This window comes from Phyllostomus discolor, chromosome 15 (genome assembly GCF_004126475.2).
Source record: "Phyllostomus discolor isolate MPI-MPIP mPhyDis1 chromosome 15, mPhyDis1.pri.v3, whole genome shotgun sequence".
In the NCBI taxonomy this organism is placed as follows: Eukaryota; Metazoa; Chordata; class Mammalia; order Chiroptera; family Phyllostomidae; genus Phyllostomus; species Phyllostomus discolor.
Genome location: NC_040917.2, coordinates 16,703,816 through 16,727,798, shown reverse-complemented (window position 1 = coordinate 16,727,798; position 23,983 = coordinate 16,703,816). Strand labels below are relative to the sequence as shown.

The 23,983-nt window shown below is 47.3% G+C and overlaps 1 protein-coding gene across 1 annotated transcript; it reads right to left on the bottom strand.

The window, feature by feature from the left end:
- Positions 1–228: 228 nt before the first annotated feature.
- Positions 229–23,881, bottom strand: AIDA (axin interactor, dorsalization associated). The gene is made up of 10 exons (XM_028531179.2): positions 23,625–23,881; positions 18,310–18,379; positions 11,652–11,705; positions 11,170–11,224; positions 8,162–8,225; positions 7,887–7,993; positions 7,362–7,484; positions 5,241–5,363; positions 3,464–3,581; positions 229–3,322 (listed from the first exon to the last, which is right to left on the bottom strand). The coding sequence occupies exons 1-10, from the start codon at positions 23,732–23,734 to the stop codon at positions 3,220–3,222; spliced, it is 927 nt and encodes a 308-aa protein (XP_028386980.1). The 5' UTR covers positions 23,735–23,881; the 3' UTR covers positions 229–3,219.
- Positions 23,882–23,983: the final 102 nt, after the last annotated feature.

Here is a 23,983-nt window from a genome sequence, read left to right as displayed (position 1 = left end):
CCCCTGCCCCCCATGGGGGGGCCTTCCGTGACCTTGTAACTGCCTCATTCACTTCCTGAGGAGGAGTTTACGGGAGCAGCGAGACCTCTTTCAAGTTATGTTCTCCTGCTGTTGCCGTTCTTGCATTAAAGGTGCACAACAGAGAAATGAAAATGTCTTGTGACCATAAAAGGATATTTCTTTTATTAAAAATATAGAGTCTATTATTTCTCCCATACGTTTTGCCTATGATTTTCAATGAATATGGCAGAAATGATCAGAAGAATAGAATATTATGAGAAAGACAGGATTTTAAGGCTTGTAACATGCCCTAGGTCAGCAGCCATGGACTAAACTCCGTTCTTTTTTGTTGACGGGTTCTACTCTGTTCATATTCGAATGTTGGTGCATGTATTTAAAAATCAGTACATGTAAGAATCTGGGATTGCACCGTACTTAAAAGTCTTATTGTACTGTTGCTATACCATGTCTTTTCAACAATGTTTCTAAACTAATTCGAGGCACTTAAAATAAATTATAGTAACTTAATAGCACGTTTTAAGAAGTTTAAGGTTTAGATTAAATCAAAATGATAAAAAACTGATATCCTTGTTTACTGCTGGACTGTACTCCCCCACTCTGAGCTCCGCGCTGTAACATGACCTCCGCCGGGGCCCGCTAGGGCCCGCCACTCGCAGGAGCTGATCCACTGAGAACACCCTACTGAAAAAGGCAAAAGATCCGCTGTGAAACAACATCTTCCGCTCATACAGGTACCACTTTAGAAAGATAAGGACCTTTGAAAAAAACCCCTCAAAATTCAGAAGTAGTGTATCTTTGCAAAAGAATTCCATTGATAGGTTCTCCCATTATCAAGAATAGAAGAAATTTAACAGGAAAACTCCCTAGTTAATAGCAAGTTATTTTTAGCCACGTAAAATAAGGTTAAGTCACAAATACAGCTTTCAAATATTTCAGTCTCTTTAGGACACAAAATGACTAAGTTAATATTTTTAATTTTAAATAGTATTAAATATAGATTATGCCAGCTAGGAAGATGATTCAAGTAGGAAAAGTAGAATCTTATCTTGAAATCAATCCAAGCTTGGAGTCTTTTTTTTTGCCCCTTAAGTTTTTTCGGGTATTTATTCTGTGTCCTAAACCACTGAAAAAGCATTAAGCTGCAGACTCGAGCATCCATGTCACTACACTGAACAGGTCTGCACCTGTTGCACCTGCCAGGACAGCCGCCGCTCAGCCCTCGGAGGGCATCCCTTCTGGCAGCCCCAGGCAGCCCGCCCGCTGACACCCAGAGCGGGGCCGGGAGTCTGCCTCCTGCGTCAGGACGCCGCCCGCTCACCGTCTGGCTCAGGTGTGAGCCAGAGCCGAGCCGCTCACACGGTGTCGTCCGGCTCCAGCGGCTGCAACACTGGGCAAAGGCGTGGGTGCTCGTGTGAACCACACCTACGTGAGCAGCGGCAGGTGCCTCAGATAGATCATCACTCCGATACACGTGTCTTACAGTCTATGAGAAAAGAGAACAGTCTATCCGTTTTGCTACATTTTAATAGTGGGTTTTCTGAGGAATCAAACTTTTCGGGTCCCGTCAGCAACGTCAGACAAAAGGTAGTGAGTACTCCACAGGGTACGGAGTGCTGCCGAGCACCGTGGGGGATCCACGTGACGCGCAGAGAACGCGGCTCTGGCACCGTGAGGAGCTTCCAGTCTGGGCGGCCAACAACTCAGTCCAAGCGGAGCGAACAGCAGCGGCTTAAGGCAATTCCTCGCCCCCTCCAGCCATCGTGGGCCAGTCGCTCTGCAGCGGACCTACCCGAGACAGAACCCACGGAGAACCCTTTCAGCCTCACGAAGGTTTCGACACCCATCTTAGGGGAACTGACCTGACCTAGCATTGACAGCTCGAAGGGAAGGCCAGACCTCCTGAAGTGCAGGGCTGGAACAACTGAACTGCGGTCACTTAGTTAAAAAGCACACACACCGAACAGTGTGACGGGCTGTCACACCACTTCAGAGCCAGGCCGATACTGGCACCGCGTCCCCCTCGTGCCAGCACTGGTCACTGCGAGTAGTGACCGTGAAACACGTGGGCTCCACATCCGACCCCCAACGGCCTCACTGTTCTGTGTATCAAAGAGCCGCCTCTTGCTCCTGTGAAGGTTTCACTTATGCCCCATTAAGTCAAAAGTAATGTAAATAGTCAAATCATAATAAGGGAATGACCTGCACATTTCCATAGGGATGCATGTTGATATATCTAAATAGGAAATACATGGCAGTCCCACCTACCTACGTAAAAAAAATAAAATAAGAGCGCCTCCCCATTCTGCATACCCATCGCTCGCAGAAGAGGTATGCAGGTTTTCAGGGTCACAATCAGTTGTCAGAAAAACAGCAGTTGCTCCTGCGGGGTCGCCTTCGCGTCCGACTCAAACCGTGTTTAGGTGACGTGGTTCCAAAGACACGACCCACCTACAGAAGTGCCATCCTTCTGAGGCGGCTCCACGCCGACCCGACAGCCACGAGCGGACAGAACGCCAGCGTGACGCGGAAGTCCAGCGAGTCCACAGGCCTGCAAGCACGCTTGCTTCCGGACACGCGATCCGATCACCCGGGAAGTCACCGCTGCACCCTGGGGACTCGCCCTGAGGGCGCGGTCTGGCCAAGGCACACTCGAAGCAGGAGAGGGGTGAAGTCGGGGTGGAGCGGGGCCACACCCGAGGAGCGCCCAGAACGTTCCCTCTGGGGCAGCACACCCGGGCCACACAGCCCCAGAGCCGTCGCCCACCACCTCGCATCGGCCCGCAGTCCGACGCTCACCCCGAAACCGAAGGGCGCAGAGGAGCAGGGGCGAGCCCACGCGTGAACTCGCGTACATTCTTATTGCTGTGGCAAGTCTGAGGACGGGCACGCCCCGCCCGCGCGGTGTCGTTCCGGGGGACAGGGCGGGGGCAGTGGTCAGTCGGAAAAGAGACGGTCAACTGCACAACCGGTAGAAAAGTAAAAACGTGTCCCAGACCTACAATGAGCCTGCATCCAAAGGAGTCTTCCACGTCGGTGACGTGCAGGAGTGGAGGTCCGCACCACGGCTCCACAGTGGGCGCGCCTGGCCTGCTGCCACAGGCACGGCTCGCTTCCTGCCTGCAGAGGGTGGACGCGCTGCACGAGGCTGTGACGGTGGCTAGTGTGCGGGCAAGTCACAGAGGTCCCAGGTCACCCAGGTCAGGGACACTCCTTGTGCAACGTTTGATGTAGATGAAGATAAAGTGGTTTCTTGGTCAATAATTGCAATTTCTTTCTTTTAAAGTCAGTGGGTTTCTTGTATCTGTAATCACAACAGAAAAGCTGCTGTTTAAAATACTTTGATAAGGAACCTACCCTGATGACCTACTCCACACCATTCCCCACTGAGAGGAAATACCGGTCCCCATCCCACCGGCACCGGTTCCCCGCGTGCGTCACTTACAGTTCTATCACGATGGGCCCTGGTTTAATCTCATCCATCTCCATGAAAGCGAAGCACTTGGTACTGGTGAACCTCTTTTTAGGCTTGTAGTGTTTGAACTCAAAGAAGATGGCTGCCCCTGAGGGGAGAAAACAGACCGCGGTAGCCACAGACAGCGCCACCCTGGCCAACAGGCTCTCCGGCCGGCAGAGGCACAGACAAGCAGCAGCTGGCGCGACTGTGACAGTGCAAGGAGCCTCTGCCAGGCAATCTGACATGGTGGCCTTGCCCGTCACTCCAGCTCCTCTGCATCTCAGTGGAGTGACACTTCTACAAAGTACAGCACAACTTCTTGAGCCAGACTGACTGAAAGACAAATGTCCAACGAGAACAGCCTAAGAAGATCAGCGGAAGTGCTTGTAAACACGAAGAAAGCGCATCATTAGCATTAGCATCACCTCGAACTACAGCAACTGTGCACAATGAATCCCGAGCTGGAGAACGTGAATGGAGCCCAGTCCAGAATGTAGTTCCACCTTCCACACCCCGCGAGTGAGTCACTGAGAGCGCAGCTCAATGAAGGAGAAACACGGTCAACTGGTCCGTGAAAGACGCCCACTAACCCCACGTCTGAAACACACCTCAAAGCCATGGAGGTAAAAGGGGAAAACTTTTTTGTTAAGATTTTTACGCAGAAGGCATGCTTCGTACTGAAACTTCTTGAACGTTATTTCTTAAGCATGTGCTACTCTTACTTTCCTCTAACACAGCGACCCTCACACTGCGGTGTGCATCGGGGGCTCACGGTGGGGCCCAAGCACGCGCACCTAACCAGGAAGGACCTGAGCGCTTCTGCCGCTCACACTCGGAGAACCACTCTGTGCCAGAAGCACCGCAGGCTGCGTCTTACAGAACAGAGGAACGGCAGTGCCGGGGTTGAGAAGGAAAGTATCAGATACTGCACAGGATGCTGCAACTGCTCAAAAGGCCCTTGTGTGTCTTGCACAATCCTCCTACGGGGCTGAGGCATTTTAAAAACTGTGGCTGAGTCTCCTGCGATGAGGGGCCGCGCAGTCTGGTTTTCAGAGAGCACTGACGTTCCTGGGGGTGCAAGGCACGGAGAAGCATTTCACCCCAAGAACCGTGTGACTTGGAAGTGTAACTCCACATTCTTAAAACTTTGCTTTTGTTCTTTCCCATCCTCCTGACAAGTAACTGCAAATTATAGGATCTTTCTACCCTGTACATTCAGCTGGACAAAAAATGTTTCTTTCAACTGCCAGAGACCTAGTCCTCAGGCAGCCCGGCCTCCCCCAGCTCTTCAGGATGAGGAGAGCTTTCCTTCGTTTTGTTGCTGAAGATGACAGTATTTTACAACCAAACGACATTTCTGTCGTGTTAACAGTTAGCATCTGACCAGATAATACTATTCCTACTTCCCACATTTAAATACACATTTCGGCCCTGGCTGGCATAGCTCTGTGGATTGAGAGTGGGCTGAGAACCAAAGCATCACAGGTTCGATTCCCAGTCAGGGCACGTGCCTGGGTTGCAGGCCTCGGCCCCCAGCAACCACACATTGATGTTTTTTTCTCTTTCTCTTTTTCTCCTTTCCTTCCCTCTCTAAAAATAAATAAATAAAATCTTTAAAAAATAAAAAATAAATACACGTTTCATTCATGTCAATAACCACTATGTGACATTTCCTCTTCCCAGTGCTGCTAGGCCCACCAGGCACACAAACATGAACAAGATCAGTACTCAGACCACAAGCAGCCAATGATTTACGAATACAAACCTTTGGTTAATTTTTCAACATGCTTCTGGAGCTCAATGTCTACGTTAAAATGAACGTATGTATCTTCTTTTCTTGAAGCCACAGGAGTGTCTTGCACAGGAGTTAAATCTATGCCGTTCAGGTCTAGAGAGGAAAAAGGTTTCTGCTTAGGAGCATTCCAACACACAGACTCAAAAACGCCCAGTGAACCCCGGGGCACCACGCTTCCTGAAGAGGCTGGGCGACAGCCGCGAGCAGACTCCCAGCTAGAGGAGCTCGGGTCAGGTGCGGGCAGGCACCTGAAGACCTGGTGGTTCCTGGGGGGGTGGGGAGGGAGCTGAGGAGAGAGAAGGCGGGGGGCCTTGTGGACCAGAGGGGCACCCTTGCCGTGACTGGGTACAAAAGAAAGCTCGGAGGTAACAAAATTTGATCAATGTAGTTGAGAGGTGAAGAGAACTTTGTATCTTTCCCAGAGAATAGGCCACTAAACATTTGGAATGTGAGTAGTATTCCACAATGGGGCTCCTACCCCTATTCTCCGCTCTCAATCAAGGGCAGGGTGTGGGAAGGCCTTCAACTTTGCCGTCATCACAGCTCCCCTGCTGGGTCCAAGCCTGGGGACCAGACAACGGGCTCGAAAGCCGCTGATGAAGCCTCTCCACTCGGGAATGCCCGTCCACGTGTGTCGCCTAGATTCTGGTTCTGTTTGCTCTAACAATCTGATTTACAACCAGATGGAACACTATGGATGGCGTATGGTTTTAATTTCCTGGGGCCGGGGAGTCTTCTAATTTAATCAAATTCAATAGGGACTCACGGAACCCTCAGAGTTGAAGTGTCACCCAACAGACCCATGTTAAGAACTTGAAATGATTCAGTACACTTAATTATTTCAGTTCCTGAAGATATTTACACAAAAACATATTTCAGCTCAACATGCATACAGTTAGCTCCACCAGTGATTTCAGAGCAAACAGTTTAACAAGATACATAACATGGCACCCATTTCACAGCACTGTTCTGTGCTGCTCTGCAAACGGCCTGTGAACCATGTGGGGTGCGAGTCCTTTCCCGTGACCGTGGCTTTGACAGCAGATCACAGCAGAACGGAAAGTAGCACAGGATTAGTGCCGTGTGTCCCGGTGTCTCCACTTCAGAGTCTTCTGTGGACACATCCCTTTCTTTCTTTATTCGGTACCAACGAACCCGAAGGGGTCGGATTCATTTCTGTCATCGGGGACCGTTCCCTCCATTTAATTTTAGTCCAGATCTGTTTCTTTGATTTGCCTCAGACTGCAGGTTAACTGTGCTGTCATTTCCGATTAACAGCATGACAACTTCACCCTCGATCACCCAGTAACGACTCTAAAAGGCTGCTGAGTGCTTCACAATGCGGTTCTGTATAAGACGCTTGGCAACGGCCACAGAAGAACTGAACCGGGCGGTTTCCCTCTCAAACCTAGGACACAGGAAGTCGTTTTCTAGGAACCCATGGTTGGCCGCATTGGACAGCGGAAGAAAACAAACCCTAAGAATCATCATGCTTAATAAATAACCTTGGTAACACGGTCCACAGTGAGAAACACGCCACTTTTTAATGCCCGCAGGACTGCGCTCAGGGTGTGGGTGCTTATGGGCACGCCCCTCCCCGGGCCCCACCGATGACTCACCCCAGCCCCGATTCTCACCCGCCAGGGCAGGGCTGTCCCCGGGTCGGCCCCTCCTGGGCCAGGAGGGCAGGGGGACGTGGCTTTGCCAAGAAAACTGCACAGCCTTGGCAGGTGGGGACAGTTTTTAAACCTCTTCCCTGAAGGGTGTCTCTGCTGTGAACACGGTGTGCGTGTCTCAGGCAGCGCCCTTGACGCAACTTTGAGCATAAAAACAGACAAAGAAAACCTCAACAGCACACGTGAGTGTGGGTTATCACGGGGAAATGTTTTTAGTCCATTTCTCAGAAACGTTCCGGAGAGAACCAACGACCTCTCCTCGGATCCTGCCTCACTGCAGACTGAATGAAAGTGAGTCGTGGCAGACACAGGGGCTCTGCCCGCCCCGCGCCGCCTCCCGCCCCCAGCCCACCAATCCCCATGAAGCAACACTGTGAAAGTCACCGGAGGGAAAACAGGTAGACAGGCCACTTACCCTTTACACTAACTGTGATATAGGGATCGATGCACTGCCCCGCATCTTTCAGACCGATTTTCTCAATTCTGATGGTGAGCAACGTCATTCCTGGTTCTGATGGCAACCTTGGCAGTAAAGTACCTGGCAACACAGCAACGGCAATAAAAATGAGCTCCACCAATAATTCCAGAGTAAATATTTTAACAACACAGAGAAGCCAGAGCCCGCCTCTTAAATGGCTTGGTAACCAGCCAGTTTTTAAAAACTAAACATAAAGAATACATTCACCCCTTTACTGTGAAACCTGTGCTTGGTTGTTGCTGTACTGAAATGAGGGGGTCTTGGGACCCTGACACAGTCAGACACTGTCACACTGCACTTCCAAAGTAGCTACTGCCCACAGCACGGCCGCCAACACTTGCTTCAGGCTGACCTGGGCTCTGCGGGGGTTTCCCTCTGTGCCAGGAAGTACCAACGTACGCTCCAGACACGGGACCTGGGGTTAGGGTAAGTGGTGCATATTTTTAAATGGGCGATACCCACCGGGAACTCTAGCAGGAAAGGAGTCAGGAGACCCTGCTCCAGCACCACCCTCCTCTTCATCTTCTTCAAACTCCAAATTCTCTTCTTCACCAGGTGCTAAAATTCTTCTGTATGCAAAGGGACAGGAAAAGCAGTGAGCCACAAAACTAGGTGACTAGTGAAGCTGCACAGCTGGCCCCTCATTTCCCAGGTGAGATATTGATATAAACAATGTTGACCCAAAAAGGTGTAAAATAAGAGAACAAATACTGGTGCGTATTACTGGTTTATTTTACCTTAAGGGGACAGGCTGAACGTCAAATGGGAATTCTTTATTATATGTGAGAATGTTCTTTAGGACTAGAATAAAGAGAGAAAAAGACATGAATTATATAAATCAAAATTTAAAATTTTACCACAAATAACTGTTTTTTAATCAGTTTTACTATGCTCATTAATAATTTTTAAAAATTGCCAACCTTGTCATGCATTTGTCCACTGACTTACAGGTCTTGGCAAAATGGAAATATCCACAGCACGCTCCAGGTGCCGACAATGTCAGAGTACTGTCGGGTCCCTAAGGAGCACAAGTCCCAGAGTCTCAAAGCCCTCGGGGAAAATAGCCCCGAAACAGTTCTCCTGCGCACGACGTCCCAGGTGAGCCACGGGAACCAGACACAAGATGGACATCAAAGTCGACCAATCAGAGGCACGTGAGCATGTCTTAGTCTACGCCCTGATCAGATTTCCCTCAACTCCATGAAACCGGTGAAGTTTGGGAAGTCGGACTATCATTCTCACATATAAAGTTTATTACACAGAGCACACACAGACACATGTTTATCATCATCTATGATAAAGGTCATTACAGAAATACATGTACATACATACACACCATGTATACGTGAACACACACATGCACACATGTGCACACATACATAAAGAGAGATGGAGCCTCAAGAGAAGTCTTCAAACAGCACAGCATGGCAGCCATGGGTGACATGCTGATGTGCCACCTCAGAGAGTGGCTCCACTCCCGCCCCCCTCGGGAGAGGTCCCGTGTGTGTGTTGCACATCTAGCCTTAAGGGACCCCAGTGACTACCTGCACTTACATGAAGGGGAAGTAATGACATTAACTGGCAATCCAGAAAGTTCACCTTATTCAGCCTGATTTCGGAGCCCTGCAGCTCAAGGCTAGAGTACGCGTGGCACGCCACCATCCTAGAGGAGGAAACGCAGTGCACAGGCTGGAGCTGCACTACTGAACAGGGGCAGATGTGTTCACCGGACTTCCTGTGGGGTGTGCACCCCACCAAGTCCCCCAGCGAGAGGACGTCTGGGACTCGCGTCCAGGTTCCCACTCAGTCACGGTCTCCCTCCCTCCCTCCCCCTGCAGCTCTCCCCGTCATCCTCCCCTCACGCCTGTCTTCTCAACAAATGTGCCTCAGTGCCTGTCACACGCCATAATGTCCTGGTGCTAAAAAGATGGCAGTGGTCCAGACAGAGGGCTGCTGACCTCCCAGGCGGGCCCGAGACCCAGTGAGGAGAGGCAGAAAGTAAAGGAGCCCACAGGCTAACAGGTGGTGTAAGGCCGAGCTTCACGTTACAAAGGGCACACACAGGAAGGCCGAGTCACTGGAGGGGAGAACTCGGGCTACGGGGGACGAGGAGGCCTTTCAAAGCTGCAGCGTCCAGGACGTGCAAGCCGGGACCTGGAATGAGAGGAGTTGTCCAGAGGGAGCTCAGGGGCCAGGGCTCTCCGAGCAACAGGAGGGAGCAGCAACACGGGCTCTGAGGCAGGAACCAGTCTGGTTGGTTCAAGGAACGGAACAGACTGCGGAGCGGAAGCTGGACAAGCAAGGGGGACGAGGCCGTGGCAGAGATCTGAAACCTGATATGTGGTATTACTAGGGATTAACGTAAGGAAATTAAATGGCGAGTACTTTCAAGATCCCAGTTTCTGTGTACTTCAGACAGGGTTATTAAGAGATTTAAAAAACCCTGAAGGGAAAATACATTAGCAAAATAAAGCAGCCAAGTTCCACGTATTAAAGGTATAGTCATTTCTTAATTTCCCTTTTCTCGCAGTCCTAAAAGAGGCAGAGGCTATTTTGATTAACTGTGCTTAACTTGAAGTATATCAAGTACCAACTTGTAGAAAATGATTAATTCTAATAAAATAATTATCATAAGTGCCTAAGTTTAGTAAAATAGAAATTACAGAGCACATCCTCCTGGAACACAATACATACATCGATGGAGGCAGCAGCAAATGAAAACCATCTAAAAAGACAGTAAATACAAAGATGGGGGGAGTCCATGTGAAAAGCACTACATAAATTCAAGATGTAACGACGAACCCCAAGAATGCCATCTTTCCTTTCCAGTCTCACTGCTCACCTTAAAAACAGTAACAGCAGACACAGAAGGAGCAGGAGCCCCGCCCCCCGCTCCGCATCAGGAACCTCCCGGGGCCCGCAGGGAGGGCTGTGCTCCTCGGGGTTGGTGTCGCCCTTGCACCATGCCAGGCGTGGCGGAAGGGACGAGGCTTCGGGGGCACCTAGAACCCTGGTCAGGAGCCAGGGCTGGCACTGAGAAGCGGCAAGGCCGTGGAGAGTGCCAGCTCACACGCTGCGGGTGAGCGGGTTTATCTGAGCGCTCGGCAGGCGGCTGCTCCTCCAGGAAGGGGCCGCCGCGGAAGAGCCTTGAGGCGGCGGGGGGAACGCCCGCACGTGCGTGCCCAGGAGGCGGCAACACACCACTAAGAGTGGGTGGTGTGCAGTCACCCTACATATCTATTCCATTTTAAAATTTTATTTGGAGACAAATTGAGGGGAAAAAAAACAATGGAATAAGTGACCAAATAAGGGGCCAAAATCCTAATTATGCTTATCATTAAAAAACTGAACATCATAATTTTCATTAGAAACATTATATAACCATCAAAGCTACCGAGGTACTTTTCTTAAAGTAACAGCCCGTCACTAACGTGGTCTTTTGAGTCCACTGCTGTGCAGCGCCCACCACAGGAAAACCCGCATGGGCTGACCGCACGAGTGGTCACGGGGGGGGGGGGGGGGGGGGGGGACGGACACAGGGGACTGGGGACTGGAGGGCAAAGGGCTAGAGGGCAAAGGGCGAGTGATAATGGCACAGGTTTCTTTTTATAAAAGCGTAAGAAAGTCACCCAGGACTAGATGATGACAAATAAATGAAATAAGCACTCAGGTTAAATAACCTTAATAGCCCCAGTAAATGTTTTTTGAAAGGAGTATCACAAAAAAAGTATAAAATAACACTTACTTGGCTCTAGCTTCTTCAGATCCTCCAGTTTAAATTCTTCTTGAGACTGTGTGGACTAAATTTAAAATACGCATGTTACACCTTCTTATTATAAAGACTTCACTCTGCCTTAAGTGGCAAGAACCCAACAGAGAAAAAGTAGCCAAAATAAAGGGATCTATTTTTTGCTTACAAAGTAGAAAATGGAAAGTCTGAAATGGATTTCTGTTTGTTGGTGTATTTTGGAAACATTCAGACAAATAATAACTGAAAAAAAAGTTATATCTTTTATTTCTAGTTTATAAAATATAAGCTAAATCTTTTAATAACAAGCCTAACTCTTGAATTCCTATGGTTAGAACCCTTTTGAGACAATACCGCTTTTAGCAGGCACGTCTAATGTTTCATCAGAACAGTTCACAGTAATTCCTGTCCCTTAACTTTGCAGACCTAACAGTTAGTGGTGTCCTTATATCAGCAAGAGGGGGAAAAAACCTATTTACCTGTAAAGCTGCACTTCGTAATTCCAAGCATGTTGCAATTTTGCCTATGGTTTTCTGTAGGAAAAAGAAAAAGTGAAAAATACCAAATATAACTTTTAGTTCTCAAAATCATCAATTTAATTTTTATTGATAAAGGATCTACAATTTTTTCAAAGTTTTTTTTAAAAGATTTTATTTACTTTTAGAGAAGGGGGAGGGAAAAAGAGATGAAGAGAAACGTCAATGTGTGGTTGCCTCTCATATGTCCCCAAGTGGGGACCTGGCCCACAGTCCAGGCATGTGCCCTGACTGGGATCAAACCAGCGACCCTTTGGTGTGTGCTCAATCCACTGAGCCACACCAGCCGGGGAGGATGTATAACTTTTTAAAAATATTTTTTTTAGCATCTTGCAGATTTTAAAGAAGAGAAACAGGAAGCAAACAGCTGGATACGGGAGAGAAGGTGACCGTATAGTCTCTCCTGACCTAACGTGCCACAACCAACCGTAAATCAAGTTTACTTTGATGATAGCTTTATGATGATTTTAAGAGCAATGGAAAGGACTTCTGACATCTTCCCTCACAAACTCTGCCTTTCTTCTCCATACAGCCTGAAATCCACCGAAAGACGTAAAATACCTGGAAGTTAGCATGATGGTGTAAGTTAATTTTGACTAAGTCCAATCGTGACTTATTTAATTAAGTACACAGGCGATGCCGAGCAAGACCACCGCCTGTGATGAACGGAGGTGTTTCAAGGCGTGAGCCGGGAGACGGTGCGAGCGACGGGGCCCAGTCCGTGTGGCAGTGAGCCCCGGCCCTGCTGGGAGGGGCAAGGCATGCACAGCGTCACTGCAACAGCAAGGCGAGACACTGGTTCCCTAAGATTCAGCGAGGCGAGCCTCTGTGAGTTCTGAAGAAACGGGACAGGACTGTATGTCCCGGGAACCGACTGGGAGGACTCGGGAAACGAAAAAGTTTGGGAAGCGGCCATGGTTCAGCCATCCCACGCTGAACACAGGCTGGAAGCATGAGGTCGTGTGTGTTGGGGACGGGCCCTTCTGAAGGGGACCCTCAAGGACTCGCTGAGGAATCTGTTGTTATTATGCACTTGAGCAATAAATGTCACAGAAGGTTTCTGACTACAGGATGACTGTCGGAATTGCTGTTTAAGAAAGAAGGCTGTTGTGACCGCGGTATCCATAGGCTGAAATGGAAAAGGTAAAAGACAGAAGGTAAGATCAGTCTGGGCCTTCCAACTGTCCAGGTGAATGGTAATGAAGAGCCTGAGTGACTGGCATGGGTGTGACGAGGGGGAGACCCACAGAAGCAGCTGGGAGTGAGAGCAGGCAGCTGAATTATGCCCCTCAAGACCTTCAAGTTCTTCCAAAGAAGACACTTAGGTTTTCATGAGGAATCGATCCAGACCATAAAAGTGAAGTATCTTTGTACGGCATTTGCAAGGCTGTCACAGTGAAATATTCTGAAAGCAAGTGGCATGTTTTTCTAAATGTACAGATGACTTGGGAGGCTGGATTTGGTGGTTTTCTCTTTGTGGATTTTCTTTGCAAGACAAACGAGGAGCAAAGAGGAGGCGCGAGCACCGCCCTAGCTCTGGCACGCAGGCCGGCAGGCACCACACGGGCCGGCGGGCACCACGAGATGGCCACACAGATGATAGGAGCCGGCAGAGCAGCCCGCACCGTGGCTGCTGCTGAGCTGAGCTCGAAGGCTCTCAGCTGAGGCACGAGGGACGGTGTCTAACCACCTCCACGGTCTGAATATTCCTCTTAGTCCTAACGTAAACGTTTAGAAAACACCCTGCGTTACTCTGAAAATTCACATTTCAAGATGCCCTCTAGACATTAAATGCAAAAGAATTCAAGACACTCAGATTTATTCACCCCTCAAAGAGCTGCTGCCCGGGAATCAGTGAGTCTTTTCTACGTAAACTCTAACACCCCCCAAATCCCTGTTATTCAAACACACCCCTCAACTCCGAAAAAAAGAACTTTAAACCTAAGTATAAGAATATGGTGAGAGTAATGGCTAACAACTATGTAGCACTTACTAAGTGACAGGACCTCCTTGGGGATTTACAAATATTAATTTATTTGATCCTCACACTAACTCTATCCCTTAAATACAATCATTTTATTTTATTTTTTTTAAGATTTTATTTATTTATTTTTAGAGAGGGAAGGGAGGGAAGGGAGATAGATAGATAGATAGATAGAGAGATAGAGAAACATCAATGTGCGGTTGCTGGGGGTCATGGCCTGCAACCCAGGCATGTACCCTGGCTGGGAATCGAATGTGTGACACTTTGGTTCGCAGCCCGCACTCTATCCACTGAGCTACGCCAGCCAGGGCTAAATACAATCATTTTATAAATGTGAAAATTGACGAGAGGTTAAATAACGTGCCCTAAACATCAGTTTGTCCTGTACAGAAGCTGTATATAAAGAAGCAATACATGTATTTTCATACCATTTGTCTATACTTTTATATTCTTTCAAAAATAGCTTTTAAAAAGGATTTTGTCTGTATTAAGTGAGACATATAAATAAGTCTTTAAAAATACTTAACTTTTCTCTCTTTACTATAAAATCCATTTGATTTGATGCTTTTAACTTTTAAGATAAAATGTAGTTTAACAACTATAAGTCCATTAATAACCTATTTTAAAATTAAACATTTCTTCAAATTAAACAGAAGAAATAGTTTTTTATACACAATCTACTGAACTGTGGCAAAATACCAACAGGCATTATTCATAACTATTTTAAGGGACCACACCCAACATCAGTGTTAAAAAAGGAGAGAGAAGCTATCATTTTCAGATGTAGCCATGACTTTTAAAACATGTAGCGTTTATGGATGTCAAAATCAAGTGCTCACTACTGTAACTGTTTTACCTTCCCAGTAACAAAAGGACTGAGAAGCCCAAGGTCACTCGGGCCAGAGTACAACGGTAAATGCTATTAACTCATGCACATTAAGACTAAGCACTGAAGGTAACAGAAGTTTGATTTTTACAAAGATTTAAATTATCAGCCCTTCATTCAAATTAATCGTTCATGCCTAGCATGGCACACAAATGGAAAACGTCCTCATTTGCAGAATACTGGCTATTTTACTTTATCACTGCTAGGGACATCAACAACTCGAACACAGCAGTTAAAGAAAAAGATGGAATAAAAGTTAGACAATCAAAGAGCTAAATTAATTCTGCTAAAATGTGTCCATTTAAGTAGGTTTTAAAAATACACAGAGTTGAAGCAGCATAGTCTCAATAATCCAGACTTAGATTTTTGGACTTAAAGAGCCAGTCTTCTCTCTGGCTGGGGGTTTTGGGGCGGGGGCAGGTAAGGGAGGACGAGCGGGGAGGCGGTCAAAAGGGGAGGCCTGTAAAACAGAAAGCAAGCATACAGTGCTCGGATTCCCACCAAATCCGATCCAAGACGAGACAGACTCTAGGCGTCGGGCTCCCTTCTGCCCAGAAGCTGACGTGAGGAAATCGGCCGCACCAGAGCGGGAACTCCATGGAGGGGGAGCTTTTGGCAGCCGTTCTTTGGCTACTAAACCCGGTTGTTATGATGACAAAACTATTGAGAATTGAAAGTTAAGTAAACTAATCACGAGGGAGGATCAAACAAGAGTCATAATTGTGTTTTTTTCCTTCCCACCAGAAAGCTGGAACGTTAGGACTAGAAAACCCCTCTGTCAAGGCCTCTCCATGCAGGGCAGCAGCCAGCCCCTCCCCGCCCTCTCCTCCCCCCAGGCACGGTGCCTGCACCTCTCTCTCCCCCAGGCTCCAAGGGCCCTTTCTCTTGCCTCTGAAACTTTCTAAATCAGTTTGGAAAAAAAGGAAAAAAAGGGCCCTGGTGGGTGTGGCTCAGTGGACTGAGTGCCAGACTGTGAACCCAAGGGTCACGGGTTTGATTCCCAGTCTTGTGCACGCCTTGGTTGCAGGCTAGGTCCCCAGTGGGGGCACATGAGAGGCAACCACACATTGATGTTTCCCTTTCTTTCTCCCTTCCCTTCCTTTTAAAAATAAAATAAAAATTTTTTAAAATTTTAGAAACATGGTTGGGTTTTTAAAAATCTTTTAAAGTCCCGCAAACTACAGAGTGATTGCCATAATTCTCAAATTTCTCACTGCTACAAAAAGAGTGAAAATAGTAAAAGCATAACAATATAATACAAAATAAAAACTATAAAGCACAATTTTGCTTAGAATAATGTCAGGAACAGTCTCCATTTTCCTCTTTTGAGGAAAACACAATCAAGTTTCTCCTACTTTGGCTTATGTGCCAGGTCTAGCATTCAATTAATTTTGCAGACCTAACAGCTGGTTTCAAAATTTCCCATAACACATTCCTTCAGAACACTAGAACCAATGAAATACTGGATGAGGGGTGGGGAGGGGACTTCCAAAAGCAAACAAATTTGACAAATACTCCATTAGCCAAACTCTTTAAAAATTCAACACACAAAAAATAAAATAAAAAAATAAAAATAATGAACTATAAAAAGGAGAACAAATCAACACACGCGCATCAGCACGCTGAAAGCCCTGACAAGTCCCAGACTCGGCTCACGCAGCATCCACCCATTTCTCAGAGCCGACGCTCTCCAGAGCACACCTGGGGGTCACAGTTTTCTAATCGCTTTGCAACTTTTTCCTTATGCGACATTCAGACACGGCCTCTATGCCATGATGAGCTTTCAGCCTGCTGTGAATGTTTCCCCTGTATTTGTAAGGAAACGTGAATCTGTAAATGTATACAGCTTGCCTTACATCAGTAATGCAGTCCAGAGTGACCTGCAGGTGCTCCTCCAGGCCCGAGGAGCAGGCAGGCAGGCAGATGCCTTCTCCACAGTCACAACTGGCAGCCAGAAAGGCCTGAGAAATCAGGCCTCCAGGACAGGAGGGGGCACAGAGTGCTTCAAAGGCAGGGTCATTACACACCATTTAGGGCGGTCTAGTCCCTCATCTCCTCGTTTGTTTTCTTATGTTTAATTCCTCATCGTGTACACAGGGCGACGAAGGCCCAGAGAGCGAGCGAGCTAGTCTTTAAGACGGAGTCTTCCGACTCCAGATCTCGGGCTCCTCCCTCTAGGTGGTGGGGCATCCCAGACCTCACCAAGTAGAAGACCGGTGGGCCTGTGTCAGCTAAAACAAAAACCCAGGGGCCCCTAAGGAGCAGCCATAAACAAGGAATAAACAAACAGGACCATCAAACACCAGCTTCCACTTCAGAAAGTTTTTAAAAATTAAGACAAAGTTAATTTTTTTCTCATTAGTTCAATCATTATCGCATGACAAAGGTCATACCCTGATCTTTCAACATTTCAAGTTTTCGGTTAAATCGCTTTATATTTGAGGTCATGTTGCTCGTAAGTTTACACCTAAGAAACACATGTTGGAGACAAAACATTAGTAACTGAAGGCAAATAAGTGATTAAAATATGGGGGGTCATTAAACTTTTTTTAATTCCCTAAGCTTTCATTTTGTTTCCATATTCATAACACATTTCATAGAGGGAATAAAACATGTAGTCTTTGCTCCTTTCCTTAAGCAAACTAATCATTTCCTCTATGGTAGTTTTTTTCCAGGGCTCAAATCCTAAATATGGTAAATCTATTGTAGGTATTAGTAATTATTAAGGAAAAGAAAACAATACACTTTTAAGTTGTAGCAATGCATTTTCCTTTTCAACACAAAAAGTACATTAGATTATGTAGATCCTAAATATTTTAAAAATGCAAATATACTAACTATGTAAGGAATATGGCTAACCCAAATCTTTGGGTTTATTTTTTTTGTTTCCAAACTCCTGTAAAAAACAGTCAAATGAATACAGGCCTCAGGACCAAAATAAATTTGTTTAGGCTTACTTAAAAAGTCTGCAAAGAAAATCACTCCCACTCCTTGCACAAAACAGAATTAAAGCCAATTAAGTCACCATAGTTTTCACAATGTGTTTTCTTAAGAGATGAGGGAAAAACTGATACAGTATTTTTTCATTATCTGTAAGATTAAAATTTGATTTTACATTAGACACTTTGAGCCAGGAAAAAATGAGAATTGTTTCTTCTCCCTCTTTAAAGAAAAGCTTAAAGTATCCCATTTTTCATCATCCCTAACAGTACAAGGAATAATTTGACACATTAAAATTTTAATTCAAGGAGAAAGAGCACCATTGAAACATTCTGCAATCTTATGCATTTATTTTGCTGGCAGAGTCTTATGCCAAATTCTTGAACTTATTTTTTTCACTGGTGACTTTTTTTGGGGTGGGGGGACAGGGGGCTTATTTTGTTTTGAGAGGAGGTAGAGAAGTAGTTACGCTGAGTTAATAATAAGAATTGAGGCGGGATGCAACTACTCATAATCAAACTCCAGGCTCTGGACTTCCCCAGTGAAAGCATGGATGGTTTTCCCCAAGTTCAACTCGAAACGGCTAAGTAAAGAAATTCACAAAGTGAGAAACTCATTCAGTGGCAAATCATGTGGTGTCTCCACGTGATCACTTCATGTTTGGCAAAGCATAATCAGTATCATTCTTTGCACTTAAGAATAACAGTTTTTGTTGTTTTTTGCTTAATGGAATCGAAAAACAGAACCCTTTCATTTGGAATTTGAGATATTTGGCAATTATTTCATGGTACCTTTTGTTCTTCTGTGAATTCAGAATTATTGTGTTGAGCTTGGGCCTCTTTCTGTAGATGTCTTGCTAATCTGTAACAAGAAAAGTAAATGTTCTTTTGAATTGAGAGAAGGCAAACTATCTTGAGTGCAACAAGGTGAAACAAGTTCAATCTTTTAACAATCAGACAATGAAGCACAATACTATGTTCTGTTTTCAAGGCATACTTCTTTAGAATTAAACTCTTCACTCAATGACAATGAAAATAAGATACTTTTCATATCGCTTCACTGGAACAAATTTCAGCTCCAGGCAGTAAAAACAGAATCTTAGAGCTGGAAAGAATCTCAACCGGCATCTTATCTAACCTTCTTTAGCATGCACCCATTTCCTCTATGAGAAGGGACAAGCAGTTGCCCAGGTTCTGCTTAAACACTTCCAGAGAGCACCAATGGCAACACCAGCCAGAGATACTGTATCAGCCTATCATTAATGGGCTGATAACATTAGTCCAAATGACAGCCATGCCAAAGTGATACTATGCAATCAAATTAAACTTCTGAAAACATTTTTCATGGAAAGAAAACCTCACCCATAAGACATGAAAATCACTGTATGCCCACTTAGCATCAAAACTGAAAATAGTGACGAGGCCTTGGTGAATTTTCAAAGATGGAGTGACATCACCAGTACGACTCAACAGAAAGGGTCCAAAGCAATTTCTGAGACAGCAAAACCAAAGAACTCTTAACTAAACAGTAAGACAAATGATTCAATTTAAAAATGGGCAAAGGACTTGAACAGACATTTCTCTAAAGGAGGTATAAAAATGGCCAGTAAGCACAAGAATATCCTATCATTAGTCATCAGGGGAACACAGATCAGAACCATAATGAGATACCATGTCACACCCACTAGGAAGGGGATAATTTTTAAAGAGAGAAAAAAGTGACAGGTGTGAGCAAGGATACGGAAAACTGGAAGCCTCACGTATCACTAGCAGGGACATAAAATGGGACAGTCATCGTGGAAATCAGTTTGTCAGTTCCTTAAAACATTAAAGAGAAAGTTACCACATAACCCAGGAATGTCAAAATCCTAGGTGTATCCCCAAAGCAACTGAAACCGTATGTGCACACAAAAACCCTGCACACGAATGTTCACAGCACCCGCATTACACACAACCGCTCCAGAGCGGAAACACCCAAAGTGCCCATCCCTCGAGGAACGGGCAAACACAGAGGAGACGACCCACTTGGTGGGATACCATTTGGCCACAAAGAAGAAGGGAGTAGTGATACAGGATGAACCTCAAAAACATTATGTTAGATCGAAGAAGCCACCCAGAGCACCTATTCTGTGATTCAATTTACACAAAATGTTCAGACACGACAAATCTTTAGAAAGAGAGCATAGGCTAGCGATGGCCTGGGCCTGAGTGGGAGCAGGAAGTGACCGCAACGGGGCACAGAGGACCTTCTCAGGGTGATGCAAATGCACGCGGCTGGACCGAGGTGACGGTTACCCAACTCGGCAAACTCACTGAACATGCATTCGACTGCGTACAGAAAATGGGTGGATTCATGGCATACAAATTATACCTCAAAAAAGTTATTTCCCACCCCCCAATTCTTAAAAACCTAGGCAAAGAAATTTTCTATCCACAAATGATTGTACCATTGGAAGACACAGTGAGACACGACAGTGCCCATGGAGGGAAAACCCACAACACACACTTGGGGTACCGGATGAGTGGGGGGAGAGGCCCCCCTCTATTAGCAGAGGGGGGAACCTACCAAGTATTCTTCCCCAGAGAATAAACTCACCTTGCAAGGCCACCTACAGATAACACAGGACTATTCTCGGGGGGTGGGGGGGTGGGGTGGGGGGGGGTGTTAAACGTACTTGAAACGCACAAACAAGCAGCTGACTGACAGCAACCCGTGACAGAAATCAGTGCTTCTCCAAGCATCTATAGTGAGGGACTAGTTCTCTCCCCCTCAATGTGTTCCAGACCAGTATTTTGATAAAACACAATAAAAACTGCTACACAGTTTCTAAGTCTTCAGTCCCATGTCCTGCATCTCCCCAGTGCGGACCGGCAGGGGTGTGTGGACTGCACTGAGCTCCACTGTGTCGGAAGGCCTGGTACAGCTGACCAGCGGCGGGTACTAGTCTTCCAACTCGCCCATTCACTGAGCAACCGGGTACTGAGCACCCACGCACTAGATGAACACTGCAGGATCGACCCTGTGAAACGCGGGGCTGTGAGCAAGACCCCACAGCACTCCACCATGAGTCAGGGGCATGGACCCCCTGGCTGCTGAACGAGGGGGCCTGCCAGATGGGGTTGTTTTTATTAACCATGTTTATTTGGGGCAGAAATTTTGGTTTTGCCATGATTTGTTTAAATCTTCCAACAGCACTTTGGTATCAACTCTTTAATGTTCCCTCAGCATACTACTGAATCCATCCATTCAACAGAATACAGGAAGCACATGACACCTACACAAGCAATTACTCAGTGCCAGCCTAGACTACTTGGGACACTAAGCCCACTCCAGAGACCCTGGCCTCAAAGAGCTGACATTCAAGTGGGGAGAGGGACGATGCACCAAATGAACTTAAAATACATACTGTATTTTAGATGGTGATAAATATTGTGGGGAAAAACTAAGCAGGACCGACGCAGCAGGCTTTGCAGGACTGAGCAGAGGGGGTGGGACCGGAGAGCAGGCTGTGCAATGTTCAACAGGGCTGCCACAGTGCCTTGTCGAGAAGATAATATTTGAACAAAGACAGACCTGAAGGAGGTGACCAAGTGACACAAGCAGATAACGGGGAAAGTTTCAGAAAAACAGCAAGCAATGTGGTAGCAAGCACCCTTTCATACTTCTGTAAGGGCGGTGCCCACATAACTCTAAATCCTCCAATCAGACACTCAGTGCTTTGATGAAGGGAATCAAGTCCTAATGGCCTTTATATCGCTAGCGCTCACTTGTTGAATGATGAAATTGTTTAAGCTACAGTATCCTATGTTGTGATAATACTAACCATGCTCATTTCTTCCCAAGTCTCCCCTCCCATAAACTGGATCCTATATGATTATGACCATAAAGACACTGCTGCCTACCCTGTGGGAGATGCTGGTTATCCTAGCCTCCTCCTCCTCCTCCACTCTCCACATCCGGTGACTAGATCCTGTTCATTCTTTTATGTCATCTAGGAGCTCCCAAATGGTTTTTCTGCAGCCTTTCCTCCCAGGTAAGTCAAATAAAAAGACACTCTGCCTTCATGTTTTAATATATGAATTTTAAATTCAACCTCATTTTATACATACAGCCTGCACGTTTATAGAATTGAAGCCAATCATTACACATTTCTATTCAGATTTGACACTGGCACTTTTCAAAATTTGAGTACTCTGAATGATGAAGTTCAAGAGTTGGTATTGAGGTCCAACAATAGTGTTGTATGTGCCTATTACTCAGTTCTAGCTAAACAGCTTGCATGCTCCTTTTTCCTTTGTGATTTCAATTGGACACGGCATTCTTCACTTTCTATTGTGAGGTCTGCCGCTAAATGCCAGCAGCTGCTAAGTCCCACCACATCACAAGGGAGAGGCGGCTTTATGTTTCAGAGCCAGCACATCCTGGTGAACACGCAGAATGAGTGCTCATAGGTGCTCACTGTCTCACTGGCTATGGTTTGCGAAGACATGCTCTTTGGTATTGAAGGAAATCTCATTTGTCCAATTCACGCACATGGTGCATCTTAAATAAAGTGTCTGAAGCACTATGTAGTAGAGCAGAGAGGATTTGGAATTTTAAAAACAATCTCAGATTTCACTGGTGCAGTTCTGTGACCCTAGGCAATCTGTTTAACATGAGCTCGTTTCCTCCACTTGTAAAATGAGAGTGATAGGCTCATGGAGTGGCTGCAAGAGCAAGGGGCGGCCAGGGAAAGTGCAAATCGAATGACAGTGGTTTCTACACAAGGCAACATGGCCCAGAGCAGGGCTGTTTCCAGGGCCTTGTGAAACTACAGCCAATTCAGAGTCAGTACCATGGGGCACAGAACATCCACACATTCAAATTATCTTCATGGTCAGATAAAAACAAGCAACCATTGTAAAGAAAGGACAAAGAACTTAGATCCTCCAAGTACCAATCGTTGGATTCTTCCCAGGAGACGCTGAGGGGGAGGGAAAAAAAGAATTCACTCACACACGGTTTCATATTCGTTAAAGCTTCAAACAATACCTTGCTTTAACCCAAGAAGTAATTAGCGGCAACAGTTTGCAAACAATAGCATTTTAGTAGGCAGGTATTTCTAGGAAAATGTGCAAGAATCTGAGCAAGTTTTTATCTGTACGTAAATCTTGTCTTTTAATTTTAGAAAAATCCCTGAAGTTTTTTTTTGAGGGGGGCTGGGGGTAACCAAAAAAAAAAAAAGGCAAGAACTCGGACACGGGCTGATCGAAGAAACTGGTCCTCACACGCACCCAGCGGCTATACATTATACACAGGAAGGGGAGGAGGGACCCAAGGAGGGAGTGGTGGCTCCCGTGCGTGGTCTATTAATTCACATTTTGCTCTCTTCTGTTCACATCCTGCGCGGACTCCACCCAAAGCAGCCGAGCGAGGGGGTGGGTGGGACCCACACTGCCTCGCAAAAAACAGTCCCAGAAACCGAAACAGACCCGAGGTGAATTGGGGAAAAAACAAGGCTCACCAAAAAGAGGGGTGGAGAAGGGGCGCGAGTGGGGACCCCTTCTTCTGGCTGCCGAGGCACCTCTGGCCTCGCTGTTTCCCGCGGGCACCCCCTGCCCGCAATCGCCACCAGTTAGTTCCCTCCCGTCCTACACGCGGGAGGATGGCACCAGGCACAGAGCCACCCATCCCTGGAACGCGAGCGGAGAACACCCAAGTCTTTCCCCCGAGATCCTAAAAGAGAAACTGAGCGGCGGCAACCTGGGAGAGGCGGGGGAAAGGAGAAAAGGAAACTGACCGCAGAGCTGGGAACCCCTAAGACGGTGGAAGGAACTCAGAAGGTACCCTGATGGGGCCGGCGCCCCGGGAGAGGAGGGCTACCTGTTGAATGGAACTGGCCCCGCGGAGGCGGAGGGGGAAGGAGGGCGAGGAAGCCCGCAGAGCGGGTCGTGTCTCCGGGGCAGCCTCTCCCCGGGGCCCGGGCGATCGCAGCCCCAGTGCCCGCGGGGCCCCGCCCTGGGAAGCCTTGGCAGCGGAGACAGGGACGAGCGATCCCGACAGAACCCAGGGGGAGGCGGCCCGCCGCCGGAGCCCGCCCGGCCCGCGCCGGCCGCGAGGCACTCACATCTGATACTCGTCTATCGCTTCCACCAGCTGGCCCCAGGAGTCGAAGTCGGCGCCCCTCCTGAAACTGGCGCCCCAGCGCTGCAGCAGACTCCGGGTCACCTCCGACATGGCCGGCCCCCGCCCCGTCCCCTCCCGCCCCTACCCCAGCGAGGCCTGGCTCTAGGGCGCCATCCTCCCGGGGCCCGGCCCCGACATCAACAGGGCCAGGAAGAACCGCTAGGGCCACCGCCGCCACCCGCCGAGGAGCCGCCCAAGCCCATTTGCCGCCACAGCCAAACTTTGCGGCGCCCAGGCGGCCGCCCCGCCGCGGCCCCGCCCCCGAGGCCCCGCCCCGCGTTAGGTTGAGGCCGCCCCGCT